This window comes from Lates calcarifer, linkage group LG23, assembly GCF_001640805.2.
Source record: "Lates calcarifer isolate ASB-BC8 linkage group LG23, TLL_Latcal_v3, whole genome shotgun sequence".
NCBI classification, from domain to species: domain Eukaryota; kingdom Metazoa; phylum Chordata; class Actinopteri; family Centropomidae; genus Lates; species Lates calcarifer.
The window spans coordinates 12,235,514-12,255,128 of record NC_066855.1 but is presented as its reverse complement, the minus strand read 5'-3'; the positions used below and the strand labels follow the sequence as shown (position 1 = coordinate 12,255,128).

The following is a 19,615-nucleotide window of genomic DNA, read 5'->3' as shown; positions in this document are numbered from 1 at the left end:
TATAAAGTTTGTAATGTTTGGTTTTATTTTACCATAAGGCAACGAAAGTGATACATATATACAGTTTTTGAATAAATTACTATTATCTCTGCTTCATAGGGCAATTTCACCCATCAATTCTGTAGGTCAAGTAGCTACTTTGTGAATCACATGACTTTACTATGACGATAAATACCACCATACTAAGAAATAAATCTGTGGTAATTTGCAACAAGAAGTACAAATTACACGCCACAGTATTCGTATATGTTTATGTCTAATATAAGCACAAGCATGTAAGTTGACGAGGGACTAATGAACGCAGCAATTGTACTTTTCCGGGTATACGTCAATGTTGATGTAGGCAATTTGCATAATTGTTTGCATTGAAGATTATTATATATATATATATATATATATATATATATATATGTGTGTGTATGTGTGTGTGTGTGTGTGTGTGTGTGTGTGTGTGTGTGTGTGTGTGTGTGTATCGAAGAGACCTGCTTTTATTTTCTTCACATGATTTCATATGTCACAAAATAAATAGCCAGTGTCATAATTGTACATCAGTTGTCACAGACAAAAAATTAAGAAAATCAATATTAAAGCTCTCTAAGTTTCACTCTTAATCTTAGACTTTCTGATCATTGTAAAGAGGAAGTTATGCAGCGAAAAGAGTGTCTTCTTCTCTTAAGTGTTTATTTTGAGTATTCAATTTCCCAATCCCAATTAGCTGCCACCTTTTTATCAGCTACTCCTCCTGGTATACATGTGTTGAACAATTGGCCACACTGCCAGCTCACCTCTGCCCATGGGAACAATGAAGTCAGTCATGCTGAACAATTGCTGACCCATGAGTTATGTCTCAGTGAATGGGATGAGTGAACTGGATAGCTGAGTGAATGCTCACTCTTGACTGACTACGGTCCCATATACAAGCTTAAGTACGAGCATGGCGAATAAATCAGTCTATGATTTCTCTGCTGAGACCCTGGATGGACAGCCGGTTCCGCTCTGTAACTACAGGGGTAAGGTGCTTCTCATCGTCAATGTTGCCACCTTCTGAGGGTCAACGATAGAGGAGGTAATATTCTGCAAGACCACTGATTGATTACAACCAGATCTCATAATCTCATAACACGTAACCTGTGCTGTCATTTTTATTAGAGGCATCTAATCTTTAAATTTTATTTTATTTTTTCTGTTTTCCTCAGTACCACCGACTGAATGCACTGATGGAAATGTTTGGTGACCTTAGCTTCACTGTCTTAGGATTCCCTTGCAATCAATTTGGTCTTCAGTCACCTGGTAGGTACAATGGAGCTTTTGAAATGTGACAGTTTATCAACTCAGTGATATACTGCACCAGGAGAAATACTGCAATGCATACCTTCATCAGAGGTGGAAAGTGCATTTACTCAAGTACTGTGCTAAAAAGTATTTTGCAGTAATCTCTGCTACTCCACTACATTTATTTGACTGCTATATTTACTAGTTATTTTCCAGGTTGGGATTTCACTTGTGATAATCTTATAAGATTCAATACATGATTAGAGATTAAACAAGTGGCTCCCAACCTTTTTCTTGGCTTGTGACAGTTTAGAAAAGTAATGTCTGGTTGTGCGCCCTTGTCTCATATCAGATGTCTGATTTCCCCTTTAAACCTCAAGGCCTAATATTTCACAAAAATCAAAGATTCTGTCCAAAGTCCGAAAAAAGTAGATACAAATTTGTGTTGCAGAGCTTATTTTCTCTTATTTCTTATTCCATTTATCTTGTCAACTTTTGTGGGGCAACCACTGAACTGAACTACAGTATATAAAGTAGATAAAACTTACTCTACCGTGGCTTTTTCTTAAGTAGGATTATCATTAAAGGACCTTTATTTGTAACTGAGTGTTTTTACATTGATGTATTGGTGCCTTTACTGAATTAAATCTGAATACTTGACCTAAATGCACACTTTGTTTACATGCTTACATCTACATTTAACAAGTTCCTAATACATTGTTTTCATGAGGCATATGTGTAAAATAAATTAGTAATAACTCTTTTTACTTTTATACTTTCAGAAGTGAATCATGAAACCCTCAATATTCTGAAATATGTCAGACCTGGTGGGGGGTTTGTGCCAAAGTTTCCTGTCTTTGGCAAGGTGGAGGTGAATGGATTAAATGAAGAGCCTCTTTTCACCTATCTAAAGGTTAAGTGTGGTGTCCATAGGACTAGATAAATGGAAGAAATTCTTAGTCACATTATATTTATGCCATCAGAGCTGCAGCTGCTTGCAACTGTCTTTTCTTGTTCATCACAGGAATCTTTGCCATTTGTGAACCCTGTTATTGGAGATATAAAGAAATTCTACTGGTCCCCATTGAAAGTCAATGACATACGATGGAATTTTGAGAAATTTCTCATTACTGCAGATGGCATGCCCTTCAAAAGGTAGAGTTAAAAACTCAAAAAGCACTCTATTATGTCAAACAGGGGTTTTAATTGTTACAGTGGTTCCAATGTTTTACGTTCACCGCAGGTATGAACTTCACTGCCCCATTGAGACAGTGGAGAAGGACATAGCAGAACTTGTCTGATTGACTTTGTTCAGTTTAACACCGGTGGCAGAGTGACGATCCCCCAGTAAATGCACATGCGCACCTGAGCTGGATCTGATGGGAGGAGGAGCAAGACTCAGAGCTTCAGTGCATTCACTCTGAGAAACGTTCCCCTCGGCCACTGAAGGAGTTTTCATGTCACCATCACACTTTTCTCTAATGTGATGGGGTCTGCTACTCAAATGAATAAACCACTATAAAACAGTCTTCAAGGAGTCATGCTTGTTTTTTGTCACTCCCAACGTTACTATATCACTGCATTTAAAGCCTTCACTTAAGTATAAGTACTAATACTCCATTACAAGTAGAGGCCTTCATTCGAAATCCAACTTAAAAGTATTATCAACAAAATGTAGTTTGAAGAAATATTATATTTAGTATTATATGACTTTATTGGTAGTAGTGTAGCTACTTTGAATTACTCTGCATGTTGTTAGATAGTTCATCTCAGGAGACCGCCTCCTCCAAGAAGTCACAAAATAAAGCCTAAGCATTGTGAGATGATCAGTGGGAGAGAAAAGAAGAAAAAAAAGTGCTGATACACAAATCATTCATTGGTGTTGTCAATTTTGGATTTTTTTTCTCATCTTGGATTTTTTTTTTTCTCCAGTTATTTAAAGGAAGCAATGTGAAAAGTGTAGAGGGGAAATGTCTCTTTGTTGGGACTAACATCTAACTAGGCCATGTGACAAGGAGACACACTGCTTTTCTGTAAGAGTTCTCCAGTCAAATAGTTTTTTTTTTTTTAAGTTGATTGTCATGTATTTTTTATATATTTAATTCTAATTTGTAAAGTAACCAGGAACTCAAGCTGTCACATAATATAATGGCGTAAAAAGTGCAATAATTGACTCTGAAATGTAAAGGGGTCCAAGTATTAAGTGATGAAAAATGGAAATACCTTTAAATTGAAGCTATACTTATGTGCTTAGTTACCTTGCACCACCGCTACTTCTATGGTAAGGTAATAATATATTTTGTAAAGGAAAATGATTCAAATTTATTGTGTAAACATTTAGATGTTCGTTTAGATTTCTACAGTAAATACGTTGGCGTATGATAAGATGTTGAGTATAAAATTGGTCCTTATGTCGACCTATAGTTCCAATCTTGCGCATGCGCACCTCTTAATCTGTCAGACAGCAGCAGCCAGTAAACATGGCTGGTGTTGGTTTCCGACGGTGGGCCCAAGCTCTCTGTAAAGCGAAAGGATCTGGAATTCCAGCCCTTCTGTCGGGATGTAGAGCGGGTGAGTAGTGTGTTAGCCTTTTATCGTGCAATGTAATGAATGTCTGTGGAGATATGTGTTAAAATTTAAAATGTAAATCCCCGAATGGACGTAACCTTGACATGCTAACGTTAGCTTGTGCTAGCTGAGCAGCTACTCAGAATGAGAGCGAAGGCGAACAGCATAACAGTGTTGTTTCTTCGTTTTTATTGATTTTAGAGCTTCTTTACCTCGACTTGGCTTATTCACATATGCATTTATTGGCGTTTCAGCCTCTGGTGTGTCAAAGGATTCTCTGCCTGGTCCGTACCCGAACACCCCAGAGGAGAGGGCTGCAGCTGCAAAGAAGTACAACTTGACGGTTAATGACTATGAACCATATCCTGACAAAGGAGAAGGGTGAGCTTTATTTTTCCAAAGGTCTGCCATTCATAGTAGTTTAAACTTTATTAAAGAGTGTGTGCAGCTCATTCTTGGTTATGTTTACCAAATACATACAGTATTTATGTAGGTTAAAAAAAAAACAACAGTGTGCATCAGCAACAAACAACTTACTGCATGGATAATCGTGCCAACATTATGTCTTTGTAGGTATGGTGACTATCCAAAGCTACCGGATAGATCTCAGTGTGAGAGAGACCCCTGGTACCAGTGGGACCACCCTGACCTGAGGAGGAACTGGGGAGAGCCGGTAAGATGTCGATGACTTTATTTCCTGCCACTGAAATTAATTAGTTTGATTTAGTTCATTACATTTATTTATCAGGGACTATAGTGCAAAGACATGTAAAGAGACCAGATTTAGCTAAAAGCTAAATTCCATCTGCTGTATATCAAATCTCATGTTATAATGTAAAAAATGACTATAGACTTATTATGTTGTCTCAAATATCAACATTGATTTCTGTCTCGAATATCTATTATCAGCCCAGCTTTAGATTTTGTTTTTTACCATCCCTTATGGCATTCATAAGGGGCGATCAGTTGGCACATTAAAGTGCTTCTAACAATAACAATTCATAGTCTTTTCCTATAGCAATGAAAAGTCCCAGCTCATATATAACATTGAATAATCTCTGATGAAGATTGTGTGTGCATAATTGTGTCTCAGCTTTCTGGAAGCAGTGTTTTTAGCCTTACATTTTTACATTATATCCATAGATAATAACATATAACTATAACACTTAATGATATAACACTCAATGCATTGTGTCAGTCCTCTGTAAAGTACTATACAATGCTATCGCTGATAGTGCTTAATTGCACAGTGGCACTGCTTTGTCCTCACAAGGCAATGCCACTGTGCAAGTACTATTCACTTAAATCACTAAATAAATAGTTATTACAGTATGATATTGCCCATGAATTGTTAATCATTAATTGTTCTCTTTCTATTATTAGATGCACTGGGATTTTGACATGTACATCAGGAACCGTGTGGATACATCTCCCACTCCTGTGTCCTGGTCCAAAATGTGCAAATACCTGTTTGGTTATATCGGGTTCATGCTGTTTATGTTCTACCTGGGGGAGAAATTCCCAGCCTACCAACCTGTTGTAAGTACAGCTCAAGGCCTGAAATTACTGTGCATATTGCTTAATGATTCTAAAAGGAGAAGATTTCTGTAGTAAACTCACCATGCTGGTTTGGGAAATGATTGTTTTTTCCCACATTTGACAGTATCTAAATATTTTACTCTTCTCCTTTTTGTCTAAGTCTGTATGTTTCTTTTTCTTTTTACCTCCTCTGTGTGAATGCGTAATTAACATTCTAAATTGTGCCTTAGATACAGAGTTATAATCACAACACATGTCTGTGTAATTTGTCAGAGTTATTCCTCACCAACAAATATGTCTTTCCAGAAACTCAGAGAAAAATGTAGGAATAGTGCTACCTAATAGTTTAATGTGGAAATGCTGTGCGAATGCTGCCAGTAAAAACTCCTTTTAAAGGAGCACAGGTCTGTCAGAGAGCTCTGTGATTATGCATGTGAGGATAAACCATGACAAGGCTCTGAAGTTCTGTTTTGTGTCAGTTTGGGCTGACAGCTGGACTCATTAACCCAAATGTCTTTTTTTTTTTCCCCAAAGAAAATACAACATAATATTCAGCTGGCTGGAACTATCAGTACAAATTTCTGCTCAAGCTCTGCAAATATTTCAGAAAGTAGAATTACAAAGTTATCCATACATCTTTGAATTCTTTACCTTACCATTTTGAATACCTATTTGAATATGAAAATAAAATGTGTATAACTATTTTGGGAAAAAGCATGTTTCATACAAACTGGTAAATGTTACGCTGCTTTACAGTATTGTATAATGTTTGTCACTATTTCCAACTGATTTAATAGTTTAATATATATTGTATTTACTATTCATGTTTCTTTTTCAGTCATTCTGTGTTGATACTAGTCATGTGATTACAGTGTCAAAATGACTTTTAAAATAGAAGGCTGTTTTGTGAAAATATATATGTATATGTTAAGTGATTTGATTATTGTAGTATTACTTAAAGAAAATGAATAGAGTAGAATAGATTGTCCCCCTTTATCTCACAATGTGCATATTCACAATAAAGCAATTTTTTCTCTCTTCCAGGCACCTAAACAGTATCCCTATAACAACCTGTACTTGGAGAAAGGAGGAGATCCAGACAAACAACCAGAGGAAGTCAAACATTATGAGATCTAATGGTTAAATCTGATTCTACCCATGTGTGTGTATATATATATTTCTGTCAAGAATAAAGACATATGTTAACAGTTCAAATTTCATGTGTGGTTGTTTTTTCTTGTGTGTGGAAATAATATCAAAGTTTGCAGAATCATTTTTGACAACTCTTACATATATAACCAGGTTATATTTTTGCCAGGTCAGCTGTGACACTGGGGTTACCTTAGGCCACTACAAATGAGACATGGTCCGCGTCGGCCACCGTAGTGCAGTGACAACAAGGCAAAGCACTTTGGTCGGACTCCGCCTGTGGCTAAGCTGTTAGCTCATAAGTAGCTTTCTAGTTTGTTGTGGATGCGGACAGTCGGGCTGCGATAGACAGTTGACGTGAGTTACTCTCAAACCCATATGTATCCTTATCTTCTGCTGTGTTTAAATGCGTCTGAAATAGTGAAATGTGATAAGAAGGGTGGTGGCCGTTAACTAGCTTGCTAGCTCGTAGCAACATCGGCTCCGGTTATACGCTGGGATTAAACGACTGGGAAAGATGCAGTGCTAACCTACTGGCAAAAATGTATGACTTTTCTCTAAATGTAGAGGCATGCCTGAGCAATTAACTGACCCCTTAAATCTATAGCAATGAAAGGTAATGGTCTCAGTCAAATTGTGTTCAATATTGAAAGAAGCTCACGACAAGGAGTGTGTTTGGAGCTCTTAGCTCTTAGCTCATGTTACACTGATTTGTACGTGGCTTTGCGACAATAATAGATAATAACGACATTGGATCCATTACGTCGGAGCTAACTTAAAATGCTGGTATAACAAACATTTTGTGGTGGCTAACGTAAGGTGTATGAGCATGTGGATATGTTAGTTCACGTTAGCTACAATTTCAGGAAATAGTCGGAGGTAAGCTGTCAATAAGGGTGGCTCCCAGTTACTGCCAGGTAAAGTAAAAAGTAGGAAAATGTGAGACGTGAATACAGGTTTCTGGAGCTGATGTTAGCCTCTGATTCGCCACTTAAGGGGAAAGTTAAGGGAAACTTAAAAGACAAAACTGAAAGACCGATTCTCCGTTTTTTTTTTTTAAATTCTCTTACGGTTGTGGTTAGACATTGTAGTTAAACCTTAACGCTGCTTGAAACCCAGGTTCAGATTTCTAAAACATGTGAAGCATTTAACTGACCCCCACCCCACCCCATCTAGACCACGTCAGGTCAAAACTAAGATTTTAGAATTGTCAAATCTGGAATAAATTAACCAGGACAGGGTAAATATGTTTTTAAAACAGTTTTATATGTGTGAAATCGCTATTCTGTTTGTGAAAACACAAACGTAGCAATTTCAATAACAGGGTAATCACATTTTTTTGTACTTTCACCAACAGAATAAAGGAAACTGTGTGTTGAACTATTTGTTAATAAGAGCCAGCTTGGATAAGCACAAATGTATGCTTTTGACTCTTGACTTACAAATCAGGAGCCAGCTTCAGTGTCATATGTGTGTATCACATTTAGCTTTCCTTAATTTAAACTTAGTGACGTTCTTGTAAATCCACAACAAATGTTACACAAATAAATGTTTTACTTGTGATTTTAGTGGAGTCAGATCGTCTGTCCAGGTCTTGAAACTTGTAATCAGAGGAAGATGAGGCTGAAGGAGATTCCAGAGGACTGCCCACCAGGCGTGGAGTCCTGCAGGACACCATCCTATCTACCTGGCCTTAGGAACATCAGCACAACAGCTGGATGCCTCCTTCAACACCACAGCTGCCCTGGAAATATTTGAGATGGATTTTTCTGACCCCTCTCTGGACATGCAGTTAAAAGGGTCATTACCCACCTCAAACAGGTAATCTACAGGAGTGGTACAACAGTAAGATTGTAAGCCACAATTTATCTACTGTTGTCCATATTAGCCACTGTAGGGAAGTGATGTGGCTTAGTCCTTTGATACAGTACTTTGCTTACTACTCAGGACAGTAGAGCAGCAATGATTTGTTAATTAATGGAAGGCAATAAAATGGCAACTGTTTTGGTAACTGATTAATTCAGTCATCTCTTGAGCAAAAATAACTAAAATGTGTTGCTGCTTTTCACTGTTGTATGTCACTGTAAATTGAATATCTTTGAGGTTTGAACTGTTGTTTGACGAAACAAGGCATTAGAGCAAATTGTCTTGGACTCAAGGAACATGGGATGTGTGTTTTTTTCCCCTCAACTTTCAAAAGATTTCATAGAAAAAAAGATTAATCAATTACTTGAGGAAATAATCAGCAGATTAATCAATAACAAAAATTATTGTTTGCTGTAGATCTACAGGAAAGTACTGCACTTCTCAATTTTACCATTAGCCAGGGGTATTAACTGTCACAGAAGAAGAGCCTGTATATATTTGGAAGCTCCAGTATTTTGGTACAAGCCAAGATTAATTTATTATCTGGAGAACACAGAATATTTTAAGCAGTAGTATCAACAAACAAATGCAGCTCACCTCATGTTAGCAAGCCTTTTTAAAAAGTGCATTGTATAACAGTTGTTTGAGTTAGATGAAAAGCAATTAAGCAATTAGTTGCTTTATCAAGGAAATGTCAGAAAATGCTGAAAAATACCTGTGTTCTTCATTGATTTCTATATTTTTATAAATAATGGTTGATTTTGTTTTAAAAGATTAGAAGAGTTAAAAAGCTGAACACACAGCTTATGTTGTAGTAATCAGTCCTGAAGTAGAAAAAAAACAGCAAATTTTAGACACCTGGTGCACCTCAGCTTTAGCTATGAATCTGTTATTTGGTGCAAATAGTTCACTACACCTTTCATATTTCACAGGTTGCACAGTATTGTATGGGTGAACTTCGGAATGGGAGCAGATGGTACTGGAGGGAGATTGGTCGGTGGCAGTGAAAATGGCACATTGACTGTATATAACCCAGAGGACATAATGAACTCTGGAGCAGAGGCAGTCGTGGGACAGTCTGACAAACACACGGGACCCGTTAGAGCTCTCGATTTCAACCCTTTTCAGGTAAATGTCTGCAGTTTCAGATCTTCTGTGTCCTAGAGAGAAGGACTTCTCTTTTCTGTTACTGTGGTTCACAATATTAATCTTTCTCATTTACTCTCTGTTTCCTCTCTCAGAATAATCTTCTTGCATCAGGAGCAAATGATTCAGAGATATACATCTGGGATTTAAACAACTTCAGCAGTCCAATGACACCAGGAGCAAAGACACAGGTGGGTGCATGATTGGGTGATCGAAAGGTTTTATGAAGTTCACAGATTTCTGTTGTGAGAGATGAGTTGACTTCGTATTTTGATCCTAACCCAATACACTGGTACGGTTACTGATAATAGAAACCACACTTCTCTACAGGCAGCTGTGTTTCTTTACCTTTGTAGTTTCGTGTCTGTGAGTTAAGAGTGAAAGTAACATGAAAAGTAGATAATAGAGTTAATGATGCTTTTTCCCATGGGACATTTACTGAATATCTTGCTCACTATCAGCAGCTTGTTCTAAAAGTTCATATAAATAAGTATCAGAAGTGTTTGTGTGACGCATATTCATAATTTGAATATTGGGTTTTGTTTGTCTCAGACTCTGGTTGTGTCCGGAATCAGGTTTGTTTTGTTACAGTTACAGCCTTTTTTCCCTCTTTCAGCCTGCTGAAGACATCAGTGTTGTGTCCTGGAACAGGCAGGTTCAGCACATCCTGGCTTCTGCCAACCCCAGCGGGAAAGCAGTTGTGTGGGACCTGAGAAAGAACGAACCGATCATCAAGATCAGTGACCACAGCAACAGGGTTGGTGGCTTTGAAACTTCAAACAACAAACGAGTCCAGAGTTACCTACTGCCAAACCACTGCAAGTCGGTCATGGGTTAATCAGGCGGCTCATTGTCCACATTACCACATTGGCCCCTGCACTACACAGCAATCACTATAACAATATGACAACTGGCTAGTTATATTAATAGCTCTGTATCAAACAGGCTGATCAGCTTCTTAGCTTCTTGATTAGTGATTCTGATTAATTATTTTGAGAAAATTATGTTGCACGCTGTAGAAAACCCCTTTTGTCACTCTGTCTCATCTGTTACATGATTTCAGATGCACTGCTCAGGAATGCTCTGGCACCCAGAGGTGGCCACTCAATTGGTATTGGCCTCTGAAGATGATCGGACTGCCAGTCATCCAGATGTGGGACCTCCGTTTTGCCACATCACCCCTTAAAGTCCTTGAGAACCACACAAGGTGAAGCTTTTATCAGTTTGCTTATCATGCTCATGTCAGTTTTTTGTCATCTTGCAGAATATACTGTATGTGCTTTCTGTTGGTATTTTCTTTCAGGGGAATTCTGTCCATATCCTGGAGCCAAGCTGACTCTGAGCTCCTGCTGAGCAGTGCTAAAGACAACCGAATCCTCTGCTGGAATCCAAACACTGGAGAGGTATATGGCATTAAATGCTGCCTCTGTGTCACCCCTGAATTGCTTTGTCTCATTATTGTGACTTGTTGACAATGCCATGGGATTATGAGGTGTCATTTCCTTCATTTTAGGTCATTTATGAACTTCCCACGACGAACCAGTGGTGTTTTGATGTTCAGTGGTGCCCCAGGAATCCAGCCCTGCTTTCAGCAGCATCGTTTGATGGGAGAATCACTGTCTACTCTGTGATGGGAGGCAGCTTGAAGGCTCAGCAGCAAAGCACAGCTGATAAGGTAGTAGCTGTTCTGTCTTGCCTGATGGGATTAATTCCAAAGGCCTTGTGTTGTGTAGTGCATTATTTGGCCACAAGATGGTGCTGGTGAGAAAGGATTGATATGGACTAATGACAGAATATAACACTGAATTTGAAAAATGAGTGCATAGAATTTCAGAGATAATTACCTGAAGTAGGGCTGCAATTAATAATAGTTTCCTTTGTTTATTAATGACTAATTATTTGCTCAATTTTGTAAATAATCTTTGGTCTCTAAAGAAAAATTGTTAAAAATGTGCATCACAGTTTCAGAAAGCCCAGGTTGACATACAAAAATCCAAAGCCCAAAGATACCCAATTTACTATTGACTGGGGGACTGAGAACCAGATATTTACGTTGCAACAGCTAAATACAAACACATTTTTTTTACTTAACTGATTATCAAAATAGTTGCTGATGAATTTTCTGTCTGTTTTGTTTGACTAATTACCTAATTGTTTCAGCTCTTGCCTGTGCTTTGTTGTTGTGCTGGTTTTTAACATTTAACATTTTATTTAACAGATATCCTCGTCATTTGATACAATGGATCCCTTTGGTACAGGGCAGGTGCTGCCTCCCCTTCAAGTTCCTCAGCCTGCAGCGCAGGACACCATAGTACCCCCTCTGAAGAAGCCACCCAAGTGGGTGCGCAGGCCAGTGGGGGCCTCCTTTGCTGTAAGTACAATATTGAATTTTTTTTTTTTTAAACATGTTAATGAAAAAAGGCAGAATCGTTTCTTTCTTGACCGATCTTTAGTTTTTTTTAATTTCTCAGTTTGGTGGAAAGCTGATAACCTTTGAGAATCCCAAGCTGCCTCCAGCGCAGAGCCCCCAACCCATCCCCAGACAAGTGTTTGTGAGCCAGGTTACCACGGAGACCGAGTTCCTCCAGCGCTCCAGGGAGCTGCAGGCGGCGCTGCAGTCGGGTTCCTTCAACAACTACTGCCAGGCCAAGATTCAGAACGCCAAATCAGACGCTGAGCAAGACATATGGAAGTTCCTTCTGGTGTGTACTTATGTACTGACATTGAGACGTAACATTAAGTCTGTCAGTCAGTGTTGTGCCAGTATTTTAAACAAATTCAGTTTCTGTGTTAACAGGTTAATTTTGAGGATGAAGCTCGCATTAAGTTCCTCAGACTTCTGGGGTTCAGCAAAGATGAGCTGGAGAAAAAGGTATTCTGTCTCTGATTATAACAGCAGCTGTTAGCTAATACTTATTATATAAGCACATACCAGTGAATCCTCCTCATCCTGTGTAAAAATGTTGTGTTTATTCAGATTTCAAAATGCCTGGGGAAGAATTTTCAGCCCAACGGACATGGAGTAGATGCCAAAGATCTGGCAGAAAAGATGCAGCGGCTTTCCACTGAGGTCAGCAAGTCTGCACACACAAAGTTTATTTTCAGGTCTGTGTGGTCATTGTGTTATTTGCAGCTCCTGTTTACCGTGAAATATTCTTTGTTGTTTTTCCAGAGGTCTGATGAAGCCGCTGCAGTAGGTGATGCCAGAACATCAGGCTCTGTTTCCCCAGCAGACTTTTTCAGTCAGACCCCGAAGGAAAACTCCAACTTCCAGATCCCTGTATCATGTGGTAAAACCCCTCATCTGTTTCTCGTGCAATTATTACTCATATTAGCTCTGTTTAAGTATCTGACAGCTTGTCATTGTGTTTATTTTCAAGACACAGACGGGTTGATAAGCCAGGCACTGCTGGTTGGTAATTTTGAGGGAGCTGTGGACCTGTGTCTGAATGACGGCCGTTACGCTGAAGCCATCCTCCTGGCTATCAGCGGGGGAGAGGAGCTGCTCAAGAAAACTCAGCAAAAATACCTAAGCAAGCAAAAGAACAGCATTTCAATGGTGAGAGAATTAATGTGTCAGTTGGTGTTCATTGATTGTGGTTGAGTTGGCACAATCACAGGAAAAATATCTATATATAATGTTAGATTAATTAAGTTTCTCCTTGACCCTAGCTTATATCATCAGTGGTGACCCAAAACTGGAGAGACATAGTGCAAAGCTGTGAATTGGACAACTGGAAGGAGGCTCTGGCTGCTCTTCTGACCTATGCACACCCTGAAGACTTTGCCCGTCTCTGCGGTAAGTTGCTCAAACTGGTCATGCTGCGACTTGCCTCACATGCAGGACCTTTGTACCATTTAATAAGACTTGTTTTACTTGTTGAATAACATTTCTGCCTGTGTTCATCCCCTCTTCTCTCATGTCGGCTTTCCCTCTTTCTTAAATGCTGTTTCACTCTGTGATTCTCTGCAGATACGCTGGGAGGCCGGCTGGAGCGCGAGGGGACGGAGAAACGCTGCCTGCAGGCCTGTCTGTGTTACATCTGCTCTGGGAACGTTGAGAAGCTGGTGGAGTGCTGGGCCTTGCATAGAGACTGTTCCTCCCCTCTTGGTCTAGAGGTATAATCTTTACAAGGTTTGGTCTAGGCTGTAGCAGCAAAGCAAATTATTGTCTTCATTACACTTGTACCTCTTGCACCATGAGGCTAATTTAGAGTCAAATCTGCAAAGAGAAGATAATGAATTACACAAGCAAAAAAATGGCTTCTTTTTCTTTTACTTTCTAAAAATATCCTAAAGTATGTGTAAAGGATCCTGATCCTGTAAAGTGAGAGAACCGAGGGATGTATCAGTCACAGAGTCATGTGCTGTGTATTTTTCCAGGATCTGGTTGAGAAAGTAATGATGCTGCGCAAGTCGATTGAACGCCTCCGCAACAGCGAGGTGGCAGTCCAGAGCCCCATCCTGGCCGAGAAGCTCACCTGCTACGCCGGCATTCTTGCTGCAGAGGGCAGTCTGTCCACTGCCATGACCTATTTGCCCGAGAACTCAGACCAAGTGAGAGGCGTAGCAACAACCTCATTTCCAAATTCAGTTTTTGCTTTATTTGGGTTGTAACAAGTAACAACTTTTGTGTTGTTAATACCATTTTGTCTCCCCAGCCTGGAATCATGATGCTGAGAGACAGGCTGTTCCACGCTCAGGAAGAGGCTGCCATTGGACAGCAGCCTCCAAATTCCTTCAACAGAGTCAGTGTGTCGACAGCCAAGCCTGCTCCTGCTGCTCAGGCTCCTGCACCAAAAGCACAAATTATGGTATAAATGTATTGCCAATTGAAAGCATTACATTATTTCTGATTCTTCTCTTTGGAATTATGAACTTTTCTTGAAAATATAGTGTCCTTTATGGTAATAGTTTTTTTTTTTTTTTTGCATCTTTAGAGCCAGTACCAGCCCTCTGCCCCTTCCCAGGTGGCTGCACAACCTGCACAGCCTCCTATTCCATCGGTTTTTACTCCACAAGCTGCTCCAACCAACACTGGGCCTGGTCTGCCACCCTCTTCTCATGTACTGCCACCCAGTGTGACCCGCCCTGCTATGAGGCCTTCCTATCCGCAATATCCTGCTCCGGCTCCAGGTTTGACTATTTGTACTACATTTTAAATTATTGCAGGCTGATTATATTATTCAATGTACTAATAGTTATTTGTGTCCATACACAGGTTTCCTTCCTCATCAGCCATTCCAGCCTCAGCCTATGTCCATGGGTGGGCCCTCAGCCTTCCCTCCTCCAGGTCCTTCTATGCCAGCAGCTAACTTATCAGGACCTCCGCTGCCGCCTTCGTCATCGACCCCCGGAGGTCTGCCCCCCATGCCCAGCCCCGGGGTGCCACCGACAGGCTTCATGCCATCTACCTCTGTACCCTCAGGCCTCATGCCTCCCAGCTCCCAGCCCGGAGCCCCAGTTCCCATGTACCCAGGGGGCCTACACAATCAAGGGCCCGCACCCCCGATGGCATCTGGTCCCTACACTCCTCTCGGATCAGGGTACCCACAGGGAGGCCCCGGGGCTCCTGCTGTAAAGCCCTTCCCAGCCCCTGCTGTCGCCCCCCCCCCTACAGGTACATGCCATGTTGGTCACCTTTTTAAGAGATCAGTTACATTCATTCCATTTGCTCATGTTTACCCAAATATTTCTAGATAGCAACAGATCTTATAGCATTACAGATGTCAGCAGGATTCTGTTTACTTCTGTTCAGCTTTCACTCCTTATTTGACTTGCAGGATATTTTCCCTGGCTGAATTCCCAGTGTGACCATCAAGGTGACAGGGTTAGGGTTACGGGATATGGATATCAGAGTGCATTGAAACATACACTGGATGACAATAATAATAGATACAAACACTTGCGCAATATAATACAGTGCACATACAATACAGTACAATACAATATTCCTGTATAGTGGTATACATTGATATTTGATTGGATTCATTTACATTTTTCTTGTCACTCAGTGTTTGTTTGGTGGTGTTCGCTTGTGCTTCGTATGTTTCAGGGAAATGTAGTGACTTAAGAGAACATAACATGGTAAACAAAACTACAGTTTTTCCTTTATTCCAGTTCATACAGTGTCAGCCCCTGAAAGACAACACACACACACTTGTGTTAATAATGCAAATTAAGACATTTAGAAATGATACATCTATGTTTGAGCTTTGTATATTAGGTGCTTATGGTTATTATGTATTATGATATTGTTGCTGTTGACTGATTATGAGAATGCTGGCTGAACACTAGTTGCTGTTTTGTTTTTTTCATAAACTGCTGAAGTCTATGGCCTAATTCCATGTTCTCACTTCAAGCCTTTTGCCATCTAGACTAACCTCAGCACAAAGAGATTGTCTCATGTAGACAATCTTTGGTTGTTTGAGTGTGACCATATTGAAAAGAAAAGCTCCTAGTTTCTGATTCTCACTCTTCTTCTGATTTAGGACCTCAAGAAGGCTGGAATGACCCACCAGCTGTGCGAGGTGGACCCAGGAAGAAGAAGGTATTTTTAATAGTCTTTTAGGTCCTTGCAAATGCAAAAATATCCAGGTTCTCCTTACCCTGAAAAAAACTTAAGAGTTAAACACTTGTGTGTGCATTTCTGTCATCAACTTTTGTAGGAACCTAAATCATTTATGCATTTAATGACAAGACTGAATATCCCCTAAGATAATTTTTTTCTTTGACATATCTAGGGAAACTGGCTCTTAAGATAGCTTCATAGTTTTTCACCTCAGAGAAAGTCCTGTGGTGGATTCTGCACGTGAATTACACAAACACAGCGATACTGGAATATTGATGTTCAGTGTGTCCTCTTTTCATTAGAATTTTATGTTTATGTTACTGAATGGACTCACAAAATCTGCACATTTCAACCATTTATCTTTCACTTTTAACTGCCTATGTTGACTCCTCTGCTTGCTGCTTGATAGTTTTCTTTTTACTGCTTATTGTGACAGTAAACATACAAAAAAAATCAGCCATTCTGTCCACTTCTTGGTGGTTGAGTGCTATGATGGAATCGCTGAACCAAGATACATGGTACAAACGAGTCTGCTGTGGAGTAACCCTGGGAAAAGTTAAATAATTTAACCCATCAAGAGCAGTTCAATAATTTAAGTTATCATTCATTTTTAACACTCCTCTAGTAAATGTTTTATTACCAACAATGTATTAAATTACTACATATAATTTAAAAGGGATTGTGTGAAGTGACAAACCCACAGAGAATATCATTCTGCTCTCATTAACCTGATTTACAGCAGCAGAATGCACATGTTTTCAGAAAACAAGCTCTAATTAAGCCACTGTACGCTACCCGCTCTTCACTAAATGGCAGAAAGGCTAAGTTAGCAACTAGCTAACTTTGATTAAAGTAAAGTTGAACATCCAGTCAATAAGTTGTGGAATTCCTCTGCCCCCCAGATGACCCAAAAAGTCAGTTAATGTAGCTTTAAAAATATGTTAAATCTAAAGTGCCTAACAGTCTCAGTGTTTTATAACCTCTCTCTGTTTACCTGTTTGTGTGTTACTGTTGTCTGCACACAGGTCCCTGATAACTACACTCCACCAGCCCCCATCACAGCCCCTGTGATGGGATTCCCAGTGGAGGCCCCTCAGCCTCACGATCACGCCCAGGTCCCCCCTGGAGCTCCCCAGGAGCCCAGTGTGCAGGTTGGTGTGTGACAAGGGGCCCTTCTGAATTCTCAACAGTAACACTCACGGCAAACATGTCAGTAACTTGTATTTGCATCTCTTGTTTTGCACAGCTCCTCCAGCAGCTGCCAGCAGAGAGGGTGGAGCAGAAAGAAATCCCAGCTGAACACATGGTCCTCAAATCCACCTTTGACAGCCTGGTGCAGCGCTGCCAGCTAGCAGCGGGAGACCCCGTAAGTCCCACAGCCTGTCTGTGGCAGCATCCAGATTTTGCTGTGTTTTGTAATAAAGCTTGTATTGAAAAAAGTTTTGTGAAATATTAAAACAGCAAATAAATATTTCTATTTCAGCAAACAAAAAGGAAACTTGATGATGCAGCCAAACGCTTGGGATACCTGTATGATAAGCTGAGGGAGCAGTCGGTAAGGAAGTATTTCATGCAGACAAGGCTGACGTTAGAACATCAGTAGGTTGGGTGTTCTGGTGAAAATACCCCTATTGTCCTAGATTTTGTTTAATGCCGATGAAACAAAGAGCACCTCTGCTAATGTCAGAAGATTATTATATATTATATATACTATATACTATTGTTTTTAGGCGTCAGGTAAGGCCACTTATTGTGTGCAAAGAAAGCTTTTTCACAAGTAGGGAAAAGTAAAGCCAAACAAAACAAAACAAAAACAAAAAATCTGCACTCACCAGACTAAAGTTAGTTTGAGAATCACCGGTAGACATTTTGGTTCATTGCAGCAGGACGAGCACAGGTGTAACTAATCACGCTAACGATGGCTCAGTTCCATTTAGTGTCTGTGAGCTACTCTAACGAGGCTGCATGCAGAACACCTGGGCTGCAGAGCTGCCTCACTTTAACGGAGGGCAGCTGTTATCAACGTAAGCAGTTACACCTGTGTTTCTCCTGCTATGACATGTCAAAATGTCTGCTGTGAAAAAGGTCTAAAAGCTAAAAACCTTCAGAGTAGTAGTTAAAACACTTTGCTCCTCCCCAGTACACCATTCTTTATTTACGAAACTTTTTCAGCTAATAACAAACAATGCTGACAATTTCTCAGACAAAACAAGCAGTTTGTCTTTTTTGGACGCCAGGGAACTTGCATTTAAACATCAGGTGCCTCATAGTAACATACACTTTTTTTTCCCCTCAGCTGTCTCACAACATCCTGAACGGGCTCCACGAGATCAGCCGCTGCGTGGCGAGCCAAAACTACCAGCGTGGTCTGGAGGTCCACACCCAGGTGGTCAGCAGCAGCAACTTCAGCGAGATATCCGCCTTCATGCCCATCCTCAAAGTGGTCATGACCATCGCCAACAAGCTGGGTGTCTAAACCACCCCCTCCTCCTCCCCTCCTGGGAACTCCACCAACCAGACTTCAGTGTTATCATATTGTTATATATGTATTTATTTCTTTTTGACCTGATGACGTGCTTTGATAATGACAATAATTACTGATAATATTGCAGATTGTGATCTTCATCACTCCACACATGTTCCTTCCACTCAGCTGATTTTTGGCAGTGGGTGATTTTTTTTTTTGTAGAGATTTGTCAATGTTGCTGTGGTATTTTACAATAAGATGAATGTATACTGAAAGTTGTGATTCTGTGTAAATTCAGCAGTTGATGTAATATACGAAGCAAGCGGTGCAAAGTTTAAATCAAGCAGTGTTTGTACAAATAGGTGCGTTTTCATGCTCCACATTACACTCTACACCAGTGCAGATTTCTCCTCTCACTTCAGCGGTAGTCAAATTTACAATTGAGGCTATGCAGTGCTCCAACTGCAGAAACAAAATATCTTGGACTAGCAGCTCCTACATCTGAGATAGGGGCGAGGATCGCGTAAATAAAAATTTGGGTTGCACTTAGTATCCATCTGTCAGTGTACTTGTATGAGGAAGCAACAGACTAACACTCATGTTATTTTTAACAAGCATTGCACAACAAGCATCAAAAGCATTTAAAAAGACACTGTAAGATAAGTCCTGATTGTTTTCTTCACCTGCTGTAACAGATTGTGTCTAGTTCATTGTGCCATGAGGGGGGTTTTTGGGCCAAAGCACTGCAGGAGGAAGTCATACAGTGATTGTCAAGTTGTTTTCCTCTCTCATTTTGTGTTAACTAAGCCCTAAAAGCACTGTTACTCCCTGATAGCTTGTTTGAATGACTGAATGTAAATGACTTTTTTTTCCCTTTTCATCCACAGACTTGCTTCAGTGTGCATGTTTCCCGTGTTAACTCCACTGACTGCAGAGTTCACATGGCAGCTCGTAAACAAAACAAAAACTTTCATTTTCGTGAAAATGAATTAACGTCCGCACTGCTCCCTATGTTAAAGATGCTCTTACCCATCTTA

General features: G+C 40.0%; 3 protein-coding genes across 3 annotated transcripts; all 3 read left to right on the top strand.

Moving 5' to 3' along the window:
* The first annotated feature begins 913 nt into the window (after positions 1-913).
* gpx9 (glutathione peroxidase 9) lies at positions 914-2,758 on the top strand. Its single transcript, XM_018699199.2, has 5 exons — positions 914-1,066; positions 1,197-1,290; positions 2,055-2,185; positions 2,297-2,427; positions 2,516-2,758. The coding sequence occupies exons 1-5, from the start codon at positions 935-937 to the stop codon at positions 2,571-2,573; spliced, it is 546 nt and encodes a 181-aa protein (XP_018554715.2). The 5' UTR covers positions 914-934; the 3' UTR covers positions 2,574-2,758.
* A 945-nt stretch (positions 2,759-3,703) lies between these two features.
* On the top strand, positions 3,704-6,594 carry ndufb8 (NADH:ubiquinone oxidoreductase subunit B8). Its single transcript, XM_018699198.2, has 5 exons — positions 3,704-3,843; positions 4,095-4,221; positions 4,414-4,513; positions 5,224-5,379; positions 6,424-6,594. The coding sequence occupies exons 1-5, from the start codon at positions 3,753-3,755 to the stop codon at positions 6,514-6,516; spliced, it is 567 nt and encodes a 188-aa protein (XP_018554714.1). The 5' UTR covers positions 3,704-3,752; the 3' UTR covers positions 6,517-6,594.
* Positions 6,595-6,736: 142 nt separating this feature from the next.
* sec31b (SEC31 homolog B, COPII coat complex component) lies at positions 6,737-18,769 on the top strand. The gene is given in 27 exon segments (XM_018699194.2): positions 6,737-6,885; positions 8,098-8,349; positions 9,327-9,522; positions 9,636-9,731; positions 10,157-10,297; positions 10,604-10,675; positions 10,677-10,747; positions 10,844-10,943; positions 11,054-11,215; positions 11,759-11,911; positions 12,012-12,242; positions 12,338-12,412; positions 12,518-12,610; positions 12,713-12,830; positions 12,921-13,099; positions 13,213-13,339; positions 13,514-13,659; positions 13,924-14,097; positions 14,202-14,354; positions 14,481-14,676; positions 14,762-15,160; positions 15,324-15,362; positions 16,032-16,090; positions 17,137-17,262; positions 17,358-17,477; positions 17,595-17,666; positions 18,408-18,769. Coding segments are annotated over 26 exon segments (3,540 nt in total). The 5' UTR covers positions 6,737-6,885; positions 8,098-8,287; the 3' UTR covers positions 18,588-18,769.
* Positions 18,770-19,615: the final 846 nt, after the last annotated feature.

What these genes read in the sequence shown, in the direction of transcription:
- ndufb8 (XM_018699198.2), top strand. Translation starts at nt 3,753, where the DNA reads ATGGCTGGTGTTGGTTTCCGACGGTGGGCCCAAGCTCTCTGTAAAGCG. An exon ending in TCTGTCGGGATGTAGAGCGG is followed by an intron (nt 3,844 to 4,094) that starts GTGAGTAGTGTG and finishes TTGGCGTTTCAG; the next exon opens with CCTCTGGTGTGTCAAAGGAT. An exon ending in GGAGGAACTGGGGAGAGCCG is followed by an intron (nt 4,514 to 5,223) that starts GTAAGATGTCGA and finishes TTCTATTATTAG; the next exon opens with ATGCACTGGGATTTTGACAT.